Source organism: Lampetra fluviatilis, chromosome 27 (genome assembly GCF_964198595.1).
Source record: "Lampetra fluviatilis chromosome 27, kcLamFluv1.1, whole genome shotgun sequence".
Classification (NCBI taxonomy): domain Eukaryota; kingdom Metazoa; phylum Chordata; class Hyperoartia; order Petromyzontiformes; family Petromyzontidae; genus Lampetra; species Lampetra fluviatilis.
In genome coordinates this window covers 9,867,243-9,884,916 of record NC_136301.1, presented here as the reverse complement: position 1 = coordinate 9,884,916, position 17,674 = coordinate 9,867,243, and the positions used below count along the sequence as shown (strand labels likewise).

At 54.3% G+C, this 17,674-nt stretch overlaps 1 protein-coding gene across 3 annotated transcripts in view; it reads left to right on the top strand.

Moving 5' to 3' along the window:
* The window catches only part of LOC144942384 (ras-GEF domain-containing family member 1B-like), a 35,331-nt gene extending 18,669 nt beyond the window's left edge, over positions 1–16,662 (top strand). For 2 of the 3 annotated variants that reach the window (XM_078869217.1, XM_078869218.1), the window contains 14 exons: positions 1,340–2,558; positions 2,956–3,089; positions 3,893–4,012; positions 4,583–4,720; positions 5,251–5,526; positions 6,290–6,376; positions 7,061–7,156; positions 7,897–7,999; positions 8,657–8,736; positions 9,252–9,347; positions 10,209–10,304; positions 11,359–11,485; positions 11,870–11,942; positions 13,168–16,662. In XM_078869217.1, the coding sequence (XP_078725343.1) occupies positions 1,340–2,558; positions 2,956–3,089; positions 3,893–4,012; positions 4,583–4,720; positions 5,251–5,526; positions 6,290–6,376; positions 7,061–7,156; positions 7,897–7,999; positions 8,657–8,736; positions 9,252–9,347; positions 10,209–10,304; positions 11,359–11,485; positions 11,870–11,942; positions 13,168–13,183 (2,661 nt within the window). In that variant the 3' untranslated portion in view covers positions 13,184–16,662. The remainder of the gene's footprint in view (positions 1–1,339; positions 2,559–2,955; positions 3,090–3,892; positions 4,013–4,582; positions 4,721–5,250; positions 5,527–6,289; positions 6,377–7,060; positions 7,157–7,896; positions 8,000–8,656; positions 8,737–9,251; positions 9,348–10,208; positions 10,305–11,358; positions 11,486–11,869; positions 11,943–13,167) is intronic. The other variant, XM_078869219.1, reaches the window with a different exon arrangement.
* The last annotated feature ends 1,012 nt before the right edge of the window (positions 16,663–17,674 follow it).

Here is a 17,674-nt window from a genome sequence, read left to right as displayed (position 1 = left end):
AATACGAAGACACCCGTATCCACATACGCACACACTTCAACTTACACACGCGCCAACCACAACACGCACGCATCCACCACATGCCAACTTAGACATGCCTATCAACACACGCGTTTTGCACACACCCGCGACAACCCACACATCTGCACACACGCCCACACAACTCCACTCGCGCTTGTCAACAACAGTGCGCACATTATCTGTGCATTGCATTTGCAGTGGAGATCGTGACACATTAAAAACAACAACAACCGTCCTTCACCACTAAGTGGCGGTGATGTCACCACGTCGCTTTTATCAGGCCAGGTGCATTTTGAGACCGCGTGACGTGTCAGAAGGCCCTCTGGTAGGAGGCCACGGGACAGACCCAGGTGCCATGGGTTGACTGACTGAGATGACTGGCTGATGCACCACCTGACTCACACACACACTCGCACGCACACACACGTACGCAATCATAAACTCACCAGTCATGTTTTTAGTCTTTGCACCGATTTCTCTTTGCTTCATAGCTGTGACTTTTTTTTGCGTTTGTCTTTGTGGTGACCTCGGATACTCTTGCAAATGGGACTCATGTCTTGGTGTCATGAGTTCTCACCCTGGTCACACAGAATCAACCCGACTCTAATTTTTAATCACTTGCCCACCATCTCACTCACCCACCCATTCACATACTCACTATCATTCTTATCAAATGGAACTCCTATCCTGGTCTCTAGTTCTTACCCTGGTCACACAGAATCAAATGGGAACATTAACAAGGGGCGGTGGTGGTGGGGATGCTGCTGGTGGTGGTGGTGGTGGAGCTGTTATTTATTGGTTGGGCTGTTGCGATGCTGTTGGTGTGGTTCTGGTGAATGTGTCGGTGGTGGTGATTGTTGCCGTGTTGGTGTGTCACGACGGTTGTGCAGTGTTGGTGGTGAGGGGTGCTGCTCATTGTGTCAAGGTTTACGTATGTATGTTGAACTTCTTTCACACCGTACGTTGCCAAATTGTTGATGTTGGCGGTGTTAGTGATGGTGCTGTTGGTAGGGTGCTCCTGGTAGTGCAATTATTGTTTATTGGTATGGTGTTGGTAGTGCTGATGGATGTAATTGGTATGATGTTGGTGGTGGTGTTGAGTGGTGGGTACCCGGATAGGTGGATTGGTGAATGCATGATCTGGGTGAGAAAATTATTGGATAGGTGTGGGTGAGTGGTTTGATGGGTGGTGATTGGCTGGGTGAGTGGCTCACTGAGTAGCCGATTAAGCGCCTGGGATGAACGATGTCGATGACGACGACGACGACAATGATGCCAATGCAAAAGTCTCGGCACTAACGATCTCGCCCCTTTCCAGCAGGACGGAACTATGCCTCACACGCTCGCACTGGCCACCATGCTCAACGGAAAATCCATCCGGCACGGCACCGCGGACGCCTCCGGGCTCCTGCGGCAGCCGTCGTCTTTCCGCCGGTCCGTGGACCCCGGCACCACGCCGCTGCCGCCGACGCACCGGGACCGGCGCTCCCTGGACGGGATCCCGCGGCAGCCGCCGCTCCGGCGCGTCGCGGTCGACTCCCCCCCTGCCGCGGTAACGGTGGCAGGAGGAGGAGGAGGAGGGGGGGTCCTGACGGGGCAACAGGTGGTCGAGAAGCGCCCCGGCGTGGTCCGCCACCCGTCCATGAAGCGCCTGCTGGACTCGCGTGGGTTGCTCGCGATACAGAAATTCAGGCACGCGCGCGGAAAAGCCAAGGACGCCTCGCTCGGGGTCCTGCCGCAGCGGGCGGTGGAGGGGCGGGGCCCTGTGGAGCCCATCATCACGGGAGGAGGACCCAGAAAGCAGCAGCAGCAGCAGAAAATCAGGCACGTGGCGACGGGCAACGGGATGACTGTCCCCGTTGTAGCGGTCCCCGCCCACCCAGTGGACGTCGTGAAGACCCCCGCGTTAGCATGGGGCATCCAAGGATCCCGGGACGTGCTCCAACTGTCGACGGATGTAACGGACGGGCGAGCCGCGGATGCCCGCGTGGACTCGGAGGATCCGGCCGCTTCGACGGCGAAGTCGACGACCACGTCGGCGTCGTCGGCGGCGGCGGCGACGACGTCGGCGTTAACGACGGTAGTGGCGACGGTGACGACGACGGTGACGACGTCGACAATGGCGGAAAAATTCCGACGCGAGAAAGGGAAGGACGGCCGCGAGGGGGTCTTTGCGATCCATACACTGGGCAGACGGCCGTCCACAGCCAGGAGGTCCATAGACGCCTCGCTGGTGCTGATGACGCCGGCGTCGCAACCCAAGCACAGGCACGCGAGCGAGAACAGCAGGGACGCCCGCGATGGGGTCTTCGCGCACAGGTTTGACAGGCGCTCTCTGGACGACTTGGGCAGCGTGGCGCTGCAGGCCGGCGGGCGACCCGCGGCGGGCGCCACGGACGCCCGCGGGTCCTTGAAGCGACGGCCGAGCAGGCACTCGCGGGCAGCGGGGGAGGACAGCGATGGATGCCCCGGGGGGGTCCTGACGGCGCGCGAACCGCACAGGCACAGCAGCGTGGGCAGCCTCGGGGGCCTTGGCGGTGAGGTTTTGAAAATTAAAAAAATTAGAAATTACTTGTGAATAATGTTTTTTTCAATGTTCAGTAACATTTCCCACTCTGCATTGATTAGCAGTAATAACGTTACGAACCTTGCATGAGAAGGCTTGCCATTGATCGCTGTTTTATTATTGCCAAGATTTGGGAGCAACCTTTTGATAACCGTGGCCGCCTGTTCTCTGGCAGGTGAAAGATTCTTTTAACGTCCGATCCTCTTTACGAGAGCCATAGATTTAGTTTGTTGTCCTTCCCCCACACCTCCAGTTGGCATGGTTGGCTACGTATGGTGCGAAAGAAGCTCAACATCCGTGCTGCATACATCGTGATCCCGCGTCGTGATCAACGTTTTAAGCCTTGTTGTGGGCGTGGGGTGTTGCAGATTCGGACAGGCACGCGAGCAGGAGTGAGCTGGACACCTCGGGGGAGCTGGTGTTCCAGGCTGGGGTCCTCGTGGGCGGCTACCTGCCAGCGCTCGTGGACAGACTGGTGCCGACGGGGGACTTCCCCACAGACGTGAGACATCGCCACCACCGACATTACCACCACCGACATCAGCACAACTGCCACCACCGACATCGGCACCACCAACATCGCCACCACCGACATCGCCACCACCGACATCGCCACCACCGACATCGCCACCACCGACATCGCCACCACCGACATCGCCACCACCGACATCGCCACCACCGACATCGGCACCACCGACATCGGCACCACTGCCACCACTAACACCGCCATTGCCGACACCGCCACCACCAGCATCACGACCAACGCCATCACGCATGACATCACCACCAACATCATCGTCGCTGCCATTTTCTATATTGCCAGTACTTTTTACATCACGTACACAATCAATGACATCCCGTCATCATTGCCATCATCGACATAGAAGGCATCATCAACGTCACAAAGATAATCATTGATGATATCATCGAAATCGTCACTGTCATCACCTCCACCATGGACATTAACATCGTCAACACGATCATCATCATTGCAGTCAGCTAGTCACTTTCTCAGTCGCTCAGGAGAGTGATTTAATAGATGTCATGTGGTCATGGCTGTCTCTTACCTTGTGTTCCCCCATGTGTCCGTGTCTCCACGTATCTCCCTGTGTCTCCCCGTGTCCTCCCGTGTCTCCCCGTGTCCCTCCCATGTCTCCACCGTGTTCCTGCTGTGTCTCCCTGTGTCCCTCCCGTGTCCCTCCTTGTCTCCTCTTGTCTCTCCTGTGTCCCCGTGTCTCCCCCGTGTCTCCCCCGTGTCCCCCCGTGTCTCCCCCGTGTCCCCCCGTGTCTCCGTGGGCCCCGTAGAAGTCGCTTGCGTTCACCGTGCTGCTGTGTGGACGTCTGTTTGCTGCGCCGCACGACCTCGCGGCGCTGCTGAGCGAGGCCAGCGACCGGCGGTGGCACTCGGAGGAGCTCGGGGACGAGGTGAGGGACGGCTCGTGCCGGCATGCGGTGCCAAGATCCCGTGCCGGTGCTGTGTACGGTGTGTGCGGCGTGTGCCTGTGAGTGCATCCCCTTGTTTTTGTGTGTGCCTGTGTGTGTGTGCCTTCGACACTTCACGTGGCCTCAAGGTGCACATGGCCTGGCACAGGCGTCGTGGTGACGTCACTGCCACTTAGTGGCGAATGGCGGTTGTTGTTGTTGTGCCTGTGTATGTATCCGTGTGTGTGTGTGTGTGCATGTGCCCGCGTGTGTGTGGGGGGGGAGTGGTAGTGTAGCGGTTAGCGTGCTGCGCTACAAACCTGGGTTCGATTCCCGCTCACGGCCAACACCGGTGACGAATATTTGAACCGGTCCTGGGCCTCCCCTAGGTCGACTCAGCCTCAAATGAGTACCTGTTGTGGTATGTAAACATTGCCACTGGGGAGACAAAGGTGGCTGGGCGTGGTGCTGGCCACCCACCCCCTTGTGTGCCATGCTGGCTTTCATAGGTGCTCGCTAACAGCACTTGCCCTAACAGTCTGTCTTTGTGTGTGTGTGTGCCTGTGGGTGCAGGCTAAGCGGAGGAGGTTTGGCTGTCACATGTCCGAGTTGCTCTCCGAGTGGCGCGACACGTTCCCACGTGACTTTGAGGATCTGCGGGTCGCCCAGCTCCTCGCCGAAGTCTCCCGCAGGGTCGTGGGTCATGCAGAGGTCACAGACGTTCCCACTCCCTAAACCTTAACCCTAAACCCAAACTCTTACCTCTAGCCCCTGCCACTAACCCCTCATTCTAGCCCCTAACTTTAGCCCATAGCTGGTGGGGCTTGTGGTGGTGCTTGTGGTGGCCTTGCGTGGTTTTGGCCAGCCACCTCCTCGTCTGGTGTACCAACCTTCATAGGTGCTCGCTAACAGCACTTGCCCCAACAGTCTGTTCAGCCTATACGGTGGAACTTTGTCTTTGGTGTTGGTGGTGGTTGTGGATGTGTTAGCGATTGTGATTGTGGTCGTGGTGTTGGTGGTTTGTGGTTCTGGTGGTGGTTGTGGTTGTGTTAGCGGTTGTGGTTCTGCTGGTGGTGTTTGTCGGGGTTGGTGATTGTGGTTCCCCATCTCGGTTGCCGTGGTAGCGACCGTGCGTCTCGACCACAGTCTCTTGCTCGCAGCGGTTCCTCTGGTTCTGTTTGCGGCGCTGTGCCGCATCACTGCGGTTCTGACACCGCATCCCCCCACCGCCCGCCCCGCAGGAGGCTGACGGATTCCACGTCCCTCTCGGATGTCCCCCTTTGCCCCCCACGCCGGGCCTGCCGTGGGAGGTCCCTTCCCTCGACCGGCTCTCTCTCCACTGCATCGCTGCGCCGGATTCCGCGTCCTCGGCATCGTCGGCGTCATCGGCGGAGCCGACCGCCGCCAAGGGGTGTGCGGCAGGGGCGGCCTCGGTGGGCCTCTGCGGGACCTGGGACCTGGCGGCCACCTGCGCCGACCCCTACACCCTCGCGCAGCAGCTGACGGACATCGAGCTGGTAAGCTTTCGCTTCTGAGTTTTGCGGTTGTCTGACGTCGCGAGCTTGAGAGACAGCCGCGGCTTTAGAGGGGGGGGGAGGCCTTCATCCAGCAGTGAAGCGACCATGGCTGATGATGATGTGGTGGTAGTGGTTCTGATGGTGGTTGTCGTAGCAGTCGTGGTGGTGGTGGTTGCGGTTGTGGTTCTGATTGTGGTAGTTGTGGTATCAGTCGTCGTTCTGGTGGTGGGTGGTGGTAGTACCAGTTGGGGTTTATTGGCCGAAGATAAACTAGTGGCGCAGCATAACCACCCACAGCTGCCCCATCCACATCGTTGCTTGCGAGCGCCATGCGTCACCCTCTTGTGATGTGTCACGTTCATCCCAATCGTGCGAGAATGTCGGTGTTATGCGTGTGTCCCGGGAATTCACGATTGTAATAACCAATCGCATCCACGCAAATGCGTCACGTGGCAATGAAATCGGAGAGCAGATGGACGCCTGCAACTGGTTGCACGATTTGCTCGCAAACGGTTGCGCGGGCTACTCGCAACCAGTTGCAGAGACATTCACGCATAAGAGGTTCACTTGCATGCAACGGATCGCTCAGGTGTGGACAAACGCTATTGTTTTGCAATAACGGTGTTTATACCGCAGAGTTAAAATAATACATTATATCCTGACCCTGGGATTCAAATTCTATATGGGGTCAAAATACCGCATGCTCTAACCGGCGTTAATAGGCGCTCGCTAATGCCGCGTGTCGGCTTGGGTATGCACGCAGGAGCGGATGAACGACATTGGCCCCGAGGAGTTCATGCAGGCCATCATGGCGGCCACCAGCAGCAGCAAGCAGGCGGACGGCGAGGAGGTGAGTGTGTGAGTGCGTGAGTGTGTGAGTGCGTGTATGTGCGTGAGTGTGTGAGTGTGTGAGTGAGTGTGTGTGTGCATGTGTACGTGTGTGCGTGCGTGTGTGTGCGTGGAGTGGTAGTGTAGTGGTTAGCGCACTGCGCTATGAACCCGGCGACCCTGGTTCGATTCCTGCTCACGGCCAACACCAGTGACGATTATCTGAACCGGTCCTGGGCCTCCCCTAGGTCGACTCAGCCTGAAATGAGGCGGTCGGGCGTGGTGCTGGCCACCCACCCCTTCGTGTACCGTTCCGGCCTTCATAGGTGCTCGCTAACAGCACTTGCCCCTACAGTCTGTTAAGGCTATTCGGGGGATCTTTATCTTTGTTTGTATGCAATACCGCTGTGGATGGCATTGCAGTGTACTACGAACTAAGCTACCCGAATTCGATTCCCGCTCATGGCCAACAATAGCTAAATGGGCCTTACCTGGTCAACAAAAATAAAAGTAGTAAAGAGCAATAGTTTATTTGGCTGCGTCAGTACGTGGCCAAACGAAATCGCCCGTGAATTGTCATCGATTTCACAAAACGTCGTTTGCATCCAATTTTTTAAGACGCAAAAAAAAAACTGCAAATAAACGACCGGTTGGCGAATAGTTGTTGTTGTTGTGTTTGTCGTGTGTGTGCGTGGGTGGGCTGCAGAATAAGGGCCCTCCCAAAGTGCAGAGCCCCCCACTGGAGGTCTACGTGGACTGGTTCAACCGCCTCACATACCTGGTGGCCACCGAGATTTGCGTGGTGGGTGGCTTACCCAGAATTCCCTCCGTGCCATTAAGTGTGTCCTCGCACGCTTACACAGGTGTGTGTGTGTGTGTACGTGGCACGATTGGCTACGTACGGTGCGAAAGAAGTTCAACATACATGCGTCACGGGACAGATCCAGGTGCCATGGGTTGATTGCCTGAGATGACTGAAGGCAGATGGCACCACCTGTGTACGGGGGAGCGGTAGTGTAGAAGTTGCTGCTCTCCGAACCGGGCTACCGGAGTTCGATTCTCGCTCACGGCCAACACCAGTGACGATTCTATGAACCTGTCCTGGGCCTCCCCTAGGTCGACTCAGCCTCAAATGAGTACCTGGTGCGGTGTGTGAACATCGCCACAAGGCAGACAAAGGTGGCCGGGCATGGTGCTGGCCACCCACCCCCTCGTGTGCCATGGCGTCCTTAATAGGTGGTCGCTAACAGACCTTGCCCCATTGGTCTGTAGATTACACGGGGGAACTTTGTCTTTCTGTGCTAAAAAAAAAACACTTGGCAGGACCCTCCTGGAAAAGAGCCATGAGACTCGGTGAGCCTTTCCTGGGTGAACAAGCGGAATCGTAGCTATCGTAAAGATCAGAGCAAAAATGTCCAATACATGTCTGTATGTTTGGTGTACATTTGCAGGCCGCGTGTGCTAACAGCACTTGGCCCAGCAGGCTTGTTTCAAGGCTTTACCTGGTGGGGGGTGGTGCTTTGTGTGTGTGCGCTCGTGCAGCCCGGCAAGAAGAAGCAGCGCGCGCGAGTGATGGAGTTCTTCATCGACGTCGCCCGCGAATGCCTCAACCTCGGAAACTTCAACTCGCTCATGGCCATCATCAGTGAGCCACTCGCACAATACTACCAAGATCCCCCGTGTAGCCCTTGCAGGCTGTCGGGGAAAGTGTTGTGAGCAGGCAACACCCTTCGAAGGCTGACACAGAGCACCTGCTCGGGGGCGGTGTGGCCAGAACCACACCCGGCCGCCTTTGTCTCCCCATTGCTGATGTTTTTACCCACTGCACCGGGTCATCATTTGAGGGCGAGTCGACCTACAGCAGGCCCAGGACCGGTTCAGATAATCCTCACTGGTGTTGGTGGCCGTGAGGGCAAATTGAACGCTGGTCGGTGGGTGCGTGGTGCAGCGCGCTAACCACTGCGCCACCACTCCCCAAACACGCAACAACACCGCCCGTTCGCCACTAAGTGGCGGTGACGTCACCACGACGCTTGTGCCAGGCCAGGTGCACTTGAGGCCATGCAAAGTGTCAAAGCCTCGCTAGCAGGTGACACCTCCGATTAGCACGGTCGGCTATGTACGGCGCAAAATGAGTTCAACATGAATACAGCACGGGACAGACCCAGGTGCCATGGGCTTGACTGTCTGAGATGACTGGCAGATGTGTGCCACCTGTGCTTCCCGCTGTGCCAACTTGCACCATGCTCACACAGCCACGAAGCCATCCAATATCACGTGTCCCCCCCCCGCCGTGTTGCAGCCGGGATGAACATGAGTCCTGTGGCACGACTCAAGAAGACCTGGTCCCACGTGAACACCGACAAATTCCAGATCCTTGAGGTGAGAACCCCGCGTGACCCCACATGACCCCCAAGGTTTCACGTTACCGCTCGCCGTCTCTCGCCGTAACCGTGGTGACGATGTTACCGAATACCCTCCTCTTTCACCTCTTTCCCATCTGTGCATGCACGTGTGTGTGTGTGTGTTGTGCATCTGTACACGTGTGTGTGTGTGTGCGTGCTTTTGCATGTGTGTGTGTGAGGGGAACGGTGACGTAGTAGTTAGCGCGCTGCACTACGAACTCGACGACCCGAGTTCGATTCCCGCTTACGACCAACACCAGTGACGATTATCTGAACCAGTCCTGGGCCTCCCCTAGATCGACTCGGCCTCAAATGAGTACTTGGTGTGGTGTGTAAGCATTTCCACTGGGGAGACAAAGGCGGTCGGGCATGGTGTTGGCCACCCACCCCTTCGCATGCTGTGCTGGCCTTCGTAGGTGCTCGCTAACAGCACTTGCCACAAACATCTATTAAAGCTACAGGGTTGGGGGGTCTTTGTCTCTGTGTGTGCAGCACCACATGGACCCCACGAGCAACTTCTGTAATTACCGCACCGCCCTACGCGCCGCCGCTCAGCGCGCACACGCGGCACAGAGCGACCGTGAGAAGGTGAGCGAGCGAAGTGTGTGGGTCAGTGGATGAGTTAGGGTCATGTTGCTGTCTGGCCTGTGGCTCCACACAAAGCTCTCCGGGTCTTCTCAACCACCGTTATGCCCTCCCTTCCCTATCCCTATGAAACTTGGAACCCTTTAATGGAACATCTGTGCCGGCTTAAAAGATTTCGGCTGGCTTGCCTACGATCCATCCTCGGTTTAACCAGGCTGGATTACGTTTGAGGAGCTGACAAATCCTTGAGAGATTGAGACACAGTCCCTTCAATGAGCTCCTCTTGCAGGCAAGGCTGCGTTGGCTAGGTAACGTAGCCCACATGCCAGCCACCGCATGCCCAATCCGCTTCTGTTTGGCCAGATATAGGGGGCTAAATGGACACAGCACAGGCGGAAGAGGAGATGGAGTGATGTGGTACAGGAGGACATTGAGCTGAGTAGAATTGCTGAAGGCCTGCACCGGTGGTGTCAAGATTGGTCTCTATGGAGGAGGCGCGTGAAAGACGCTACTTGGCATTGGAGGCAGTCGCCCTCCAACAACAATGGAGGGCAAAAGAGCGACGCTCGACAACAATGAGCGGAGCGCCGGGCGGCTAAAACGTAGCAAGTTGACACAGTTGGTGCCTCTGCCAGTCATCTCAGCCAGTCATCCCATGGCACCTGCTGGGTCTGTCCTGTGACATCCTGCCAGCAGCAAGCCTCCCACACACTTCGAGTGCACTGGGTCTGGCACAAGATCTGTGGTGACGTCACCGCCACCCGCGTTTGTGCCGCACTGCCTTTCATAGGCTCTCTTTCACAGCACTTGTCGCAATAGTTTGAGTAGGCTAAGTGGGGGATCTTTGTCTGTGTCTTGGTTCAGATCGTGATCCCGTTCTTCAGCCTCCTCCTCAAGGATATTTACTTCCTCAACGAGTCAAGTCCCAGCATGCTGCCCAGCGGCCACCTCAACGTGGAGGTGAAGAGTCCACCTCGCCACTCACCCACCCACTCGCTCACCCACCACCTCACCCAAGGTGTCACCCACCAACTCACTCACCCACTCACCCACCCACTCGCTCACCCACCACCTCACCCAAGGTGTCACCCACCCACTCTCCCACCGACTCATCCATCCATCGACTCATCTACCCACTCATCCACCCACTCACTCATCCACCACCTCACCCAAGGTGTCACTCACACACCCACTCACCCACCCACCACCCACCCACTCTCCCACCGACTCATCCATCCACCGACTCATCCATCGACTCATCCACCCACTCACCCACCCACCAACTCATTCAACTAGCCACTCACTCACTTACTCAGCCACTCATCCATTCACCCACACATTCATCTGCTTACCCGCCTGACTGGGTAGCTCTGTGGTCGACTCAGCCTCAAATGAGTACCCAGTACGATGTCATGGTGCTGGCCACCTCCTCCTTCCTGTGCTATGCCGGCCTTCATAGGTGCTCGCTAACAGCACTTGCCCCAACAGTCTGTTAAAGGCTAAACGGGGATGTTCGTGATTTAAAGCTTTCGTGACTGCAGGGATTCATATTCTTGGGTCTTTCGGTAAAGTCACGTAAAAGGGAAATAATAAAATAATAAAAATATAAAACAATAAAAATTATCACGGCGTTTCGACTGCAACACAAGCAATCGTCATCAGGTGTGAAATCCACAGCAAGAATGTTTGGATTTCACACCTGATGATTGCTTGTGTTGCAGTCGAAACGTCGTGAGAATTTTTATTGTTTCATACATTTATTATTTTATTATTTCCCTTCTACATGACTATACCGAAAGAACCAAGAATGTGGGGATGTTTGTGTTTGTTGCGTGTCTGTGTGTGTGGAACTGGGATGATTTGCAATGACCATGGGCTTCTAATTTGACCGCATGTCCACTTGACCTGTGGAACTGCCCATGTAAAGACCCTCCTCCCCTCATCCTCTCACCTCGTATCTCCCCCTCCTCTCCACTGCCCTCTCCTGCCCGTCCGTGGTGTGGTGGTTGAGTAGAAGCTGCAGGAGCTGACGAGGCAGGTACGCGAGTTCGTGACGTGGCGACGCGCGCGCTGCCCGTACCCATCCGTGCCCAGCGTGCGGGACTACCTGCAGCACGCGCCCGTCTACCACAGCGAGGAGGGTGAGCCACTCGCCCACCCGCCTGCTCGCCCACTCGCTTGCTCACTCGCCCGTTCACCCACTCGCTCATCCACCCGCTCGCCCGCTCATACACTCGCTCGCTCAACCTGCTCACTCACCCGCTCGCTCACCCGCTCACTCATCCACTCACTCGCTCACGACCTCCAGCGCAAACCCGTTCAGCATGTGCTGTGTTTTGAGCGCCATGTATGATATGTCATGCTCACCGTGTGTCGTCGTGTGTATGTGTGTGCGCGCGCATGTGGGTTGTGTGCCTGTGTGTCCTCACCATTGTATTTGTTGCTCTGCTTTGCGTGTGTCGTGCGTGTGTGTGCTGTGCGTCGTGTGTGCGCTTGCGTCGACACGGCGTGCATTGCACCCCCAGCTCTGCAGGTGGCGTCATACGAGAGTGAGAGTCCCGAGAACCAGACGGAGAAAGAACGACTCAAATCCCTCCGGTGCGTATGGCTCTCCTCGCTCACACTCGCACACTCACGCACTCACACTCACACTCTTGTACTCCCACTCGTACACACACACACTCATACTCACAAACACTCCCACGCACTCGCACACACACACATAGACTCGTACTCGCACACAAAAACAAAGATCCCCCGTATAGCCTATAACAGACTGTTGGAGCAGGTGCTGTCAGCGAGCACCTATGAAGGCCAGAACGGCACACGCCCGGCCACCTTTGTCTCCCCAGTGGCGATGTTTACACACCGCACAAGGTACTCATTTGAGGCTGAGTAGACCTAGAGGGGAGGCCCAGGACAGGTTCAGATAATCGTGACTGATTTTGGCCGTGAGCGGGAATCGAACTCTGGTGACCAGGTTCGTAGCGCAGCGCGCTAAACGCTGCACAACCGCTCCCCACTTGCACACACACACTTACACACATACACTCGTACATACACTCGTACACACACTCGTCCTTACACTCATACTCGCACACACTCTCACACACATACACTCGCACACATACACTCGTACACACTCGTTCTCACACTCATACTCGCACACACTCTCACACACATACACTCGCACACATACACTCATACACACACTCGTCCTCACACTCATACTCGCACACACTCTCACACACATACACACTCTCACACAAATACACACGCACACATACACTCGTACACACACTCGTCCTCATACTCGCACACTCACACTCATGCACTAGTACACTCGTACACTCGTATTCACACGTTCATACGCGCACTCGTACTCACACTCGCGTACGTGGGCGATGATTCGGTCATCATCTCGTGTTGCTCCAAGGCCCAGTTCCGATGATGCCATGAGCCCTGTCCTCGTGAACACCCTGATAAGGGAGCCAACTCCCTCCCGGCTCCCAGAAGTGGGTCCTTCTAACGACGTGGCTCCTGCATTTCACGCGTTATTTACTTTTCCATTTTACGAGCGTGTTCCTGTCGAGTGATTAGGGGTGATGGTTTCTGGAGAGGCACTAGAAGAGCCTCGCGCTATTGACTGACGCTACGTCGCTTCCGATTCTCCCCGCTTTGTCGTGGGGAGACAAAGCGGGACGGCCGTCGCGCCCCAGCCACACCACCACCGTTGATGCTGCTACTTGCTAACGGCGCTTGCCCCAACTGTCTGCGTAACTATACGGTGGTGCCGGGGGGCTTTGTCTTTGTGCCGACACAGGTCCATGCTGACGTAAAGACGCGAGAATTTCACCGTCGGCTCGGGAGGAGCGCTCGCAGCAACGCCGGTGGCGCGCACCGCAGCCAACCCCGTGCCACCACTGCACCACCGCGTGCGTGTAATCGTGTGTGTCTGTAGGGAGTGGTGGCGCAGCGGTTAATGTGCACTGCTTGATGGACCCATCTACGAACCGAGTTCGATTCACGCTCGCGGCCACCAACATCGCTGATGAATATCCGACCTGGTCCTGGGCCCTCCCCTAGGTTAACTCAGCCCTAAATGAGAACCTGGTGCTTTCTAACAGCACTTGCCCCAACAGACTATTGAAGTGTATATGGGGGGGGGGGACCTTTGTCTTTGCGTATGAGCACGTGTGCGTGGGGGGAGAGGCGGGCAAGTGGTTGGCACAGTGTGCTATCAACCCAAAGGCCTCGGTTTGGTCCCAGGCCGCCTGGCTTGAACGACCCTTCGCTCGACTTTGCCTAAAATGATTCTGCCTGCAGTAGCGTTCCGACGTCGGCGGTGGGGGGAGGCGATGGCGGTCAGGGTGTGTGTGTGTCGCGTGTAATGTGCCACGTCAGCCTTAATGGGTGCTCACTAATTGGGCAACCTGCAAAACAGTGTCCAGGCTTTGAAGGGGGGTCTCTGCATTGTGTGGGCGGTGGGTGCATGTGCACGCGTGTGTGCGTGAGTGCGTGAGTGCGTGAGTGCGAGTTTTTGCGAGTGTGTGTGTGTGTAGTTGTGTGTGAATGTGATGGCTCCTACAGTCTGTTCAGTTATGGGGGGGGGGGAATGTTTGCCTTTGGATGTGTAATGCTATGCGCATTATTGCATAAGTTTGTATGGGTGTATATGAGTGAGTGTTTAGGTGTATGTGTTATGTATGGATGTCTTTGTATGAGTGTATATGATTGTGGTGTTTTTGTATAGATGCAAGTGTGTATGAGTGCACGTGTGTGTTTGATTGTGTGTAGGAGTGTGCGTGTTTTTTATCTTGAGTATGAGTGTGTATAAGCGCGTGTTTGTATAGGTGTGTGTGTGAGTGCATGTGTAGGTGTGTGTGTTTGTATGAGTGTGTGTGTTTGTGTAGGTGTGAGTGTGGATAGGGGTGTGTGTGTATGAGTGCGTGTGTGTGTGTAGGTGTGAGTGTATATAGGTGTGTGTGTGTGTATGAGTGTGTGTGTAGGTGTGAGTGTGTATAGGTGTGAGTGCGTGTGCTGGGCAGGAACGGCGCTCTATTTTATAACGAGAGGGTGGAAACAAGCAAAAATATTCTTTTTAAAAGAACATTTCCCAAAAAAAAAATTCTGAAAACGGACGACGCGTGTAAATGTACTGGTAGATTTTTATTTCTGTAAGATAACACGAAACTGGAACGATGGTAGAGAAATGGCAGCTTTCACGATGAATTGCGAGACAACCATTGAGTTTGTTAGTTTGTACTTTATGCTGTAATTACTACTGTCACCGACGGGAGGGGGGGGGGGTCCTTACAATCCTAATGTGTGGGGAGGCAGACCGAGCGAGCAAGGGAGTGTGGCTATGCCGTGAGGGGTGTGGCCAGAGGCTCGTTAGACACGCCCTCTATTGTGCAGCAGCTCTTCGCTCAGATGTGGACAAAGCAGTCGCGGCAGGAGGCGATTTTAAAGTTGCGCGATTTTTGGGGTGTCGGATCTGCTCCCGCGACTGCTCGCTCGGATGTGGACCCGGATATGGGGTGGGGGGGCCCATATAAGACCACCCAGACAGGGCCCCCCACTCCTCAACGGGAACCTCGCCCCCCCCCACCCATGACTGTACCGCCCAGCGGGGCGGAACTGTTTACATTATCCGCAAGCGTCAGAGCATTGGTGTCGGTGTGAGATGGCGTTTTGACCCCCACGTCATGTTGACCACCGGGATCACAATACGATGTATTATTTAACCCCCTTCCCCCCCCCCCCAGGTCAGTTTGTGCCATTCTAGCTTTAATAATGTAATGTTGAGAATTTGGGAGTGCGGGGGAGATGGGGTGGAGCCCAATTTCTATCATTTGTAACCGAGACTTCAATATATGTTGAACTTTTTTCTCGCTGTATGTACCGAAACGTGCTAATCGTAGGTGCGGGGGAAGGACAACAAACTAAACACAACAAGCAGTTCTAAAGAAAAATGGGTTTTCAAAAAAAATGGGAAAGTGTTCTGTTACCTCCCCGCGGGGTCCTCCTGATTTCTTTAGCGTCAAAATTCCATCTCACACCTGTGCTAGGTAGGGTTGCCGTGGTATTGGAGTGCGTGCCTGCGTTTGAATTGTCTTGGCAAACAATGCGTTACTTGCCCACACAAAATACGGACGTGAAAAGACGACAGTTAAAGTGTGAGATGAATAGCTATTGCCCATGGTCAAATTAGTGATTTGCCAAACATCTTTCGGAGTAATTGGGGTTATTGGCGGCGAAGTGGTGTCGCTGTTTTGGCTAATTTAGTTATTTCGTTGTACCGAGTTTGACAGCGTGAGCGCTACGGATCGTAAGAGTGGCAATGATTATTATGAGAAGCGTGGCGAGGCGAGCGAGCTGCAATTGAAGAACTCTTCAGTAAACCTTTATTTGTACTTGTTCAGCAAAAATATTTGTAAAAACTTTTTTTAAAAACACACTTTAATGGAATGTACCGTACTAGTAATGGAAGAACTCCACGACTCCAGGAAGTGGCCCGAAGCTTGCCATAACGTAAGGGGCCGTGGTGATTTACAGCCAACGTCAGTTGAGCGTGGACAATTAGACCCAAGGCGAAACATAACATATAAAAAAGATTGTTAAAAAAAAAATTTTAATGATAGAATATAGTATTGTCATCAGTATGCCATACGTATACCAAGTTTGCAGTCGATACCACATTGGGAAGTGGGTTCAAATGGAGTTACAAGATGTGAGGATAAGACAACAACAACAGACAGAGTGAGTTAATAGAAAGTGTGTAATAACAAAGACAAGAACGCAAAATACACTTATAGATTCATGGCTAATTGATCACAAACACCATCGTCGTGACGACATTGTACGTATGGTGTAAGCGGATATCAAGGCAACCCTCGTTGACACCTGAATTTTTACAGTTTTTTCTCACTTGCTGTTTTTCGATACGTGTGTGTGTGGGGAGCAGTGGCACAGTGGTTAGCGCACTGCGCTAAAAACCCCAGCGGTCCGAGTTCGATTCCTGCTCGAATTCAATACCAGTGGGCAAGTAATATCAGAACCAGTCCTGGGTCCTTCCCTAGGTCAGCTTGTCCTTAAAATGAGTACCCAATGCAGAGGGTGTGTTTAAACATCAGCACTGGGTAGACAAAGGTGGCCAGGCAGACTGTTAAGCCACACCATCATCCCCTTGTGCGCTAACAGCACTTGCCCCAACAGCCTGTGGAGGCTAATTGGGGGGTCGTTGTGTGTGCGTGTCTGTGTGTACGAGTCTCAGGTACATCATGGTACTGATAAAACTTCACACCCAACACGTGTTTGTGCAGTGTGGCTGGTGATTGGCTGTCGTAATTGGCGTGTGTGAGTGTTGCCTACATAGCGGAGCAGTCGTTGAGTGGTCAGCCCACTGCACTATCAGTGACCCAAGTTTGATTACTGCTCAATGTCAACACCAGTGATAATTATCTGAACTGGTCGACGCGGCTTCAAATGAGTACCTGGTGTGGTGTGTAAACATCAGCATTTTGGAGACAAGGGCGTGGTGTTTGCCACCCGCACCCCTTCGTGTGCCGTGCCAGCCTCCCTAAGTACTACTGGTTAACAGCACTTGTCCCATCAGTCTGTTGAAGACTATTGGCATATTTTCCGGGAAAATGTCAAAACTGGGTGGTTTTTAACTTTTGCCGACAAAACTGGATCCCAAATGTCAAAACTGGGTGGTCTTGGAAAACGACAGGCAAAACAGGGTGGTGCTTTTTGATATGACAAAACTGGGTGATGTTCAATGTGGACAAATGTCAAAACTGGGTGAAGAAGGTGTACGATTTAATGTATCATTTTGTACACGTTTAGGTCCTTGCGTTATTCATCCATATGTCGCCACAGATTTAGAGCGTTCCAAATGATGTTTCTCGTGGCTCATGTTCCATACCTTGCACCACAAACTTCCCGTTTGCATACTGGCACAGTGTGCCAGCTCGCTACTACAGTAACACTTACTTGCCATATGTATACTGGCACAGTGTGCCAGCTTGCAACTACAGTAACACTTTCAGCTCGCGAACATACACGAACTTGCCATTTGTATACTGGTACAGTGTGCCAGCTTGCATGCTACACCTACTACAGTAGAACAACGGTAGATAGTGTTTGCGTCGAGAAGTATGGTGCTGCACACTTAGAACAAAACATGTTTGTTACATATATATAACTACTTCGATGGGCAAGAGCGCTTGTTGTGGCCCTTGGCGTGACAGAAGGAGCACCGCGTGAGGCCCAATGGGCCACCTTCGCCACGGTTGCGAATCCGACGCTTCTTCGGGCGGCCAGCC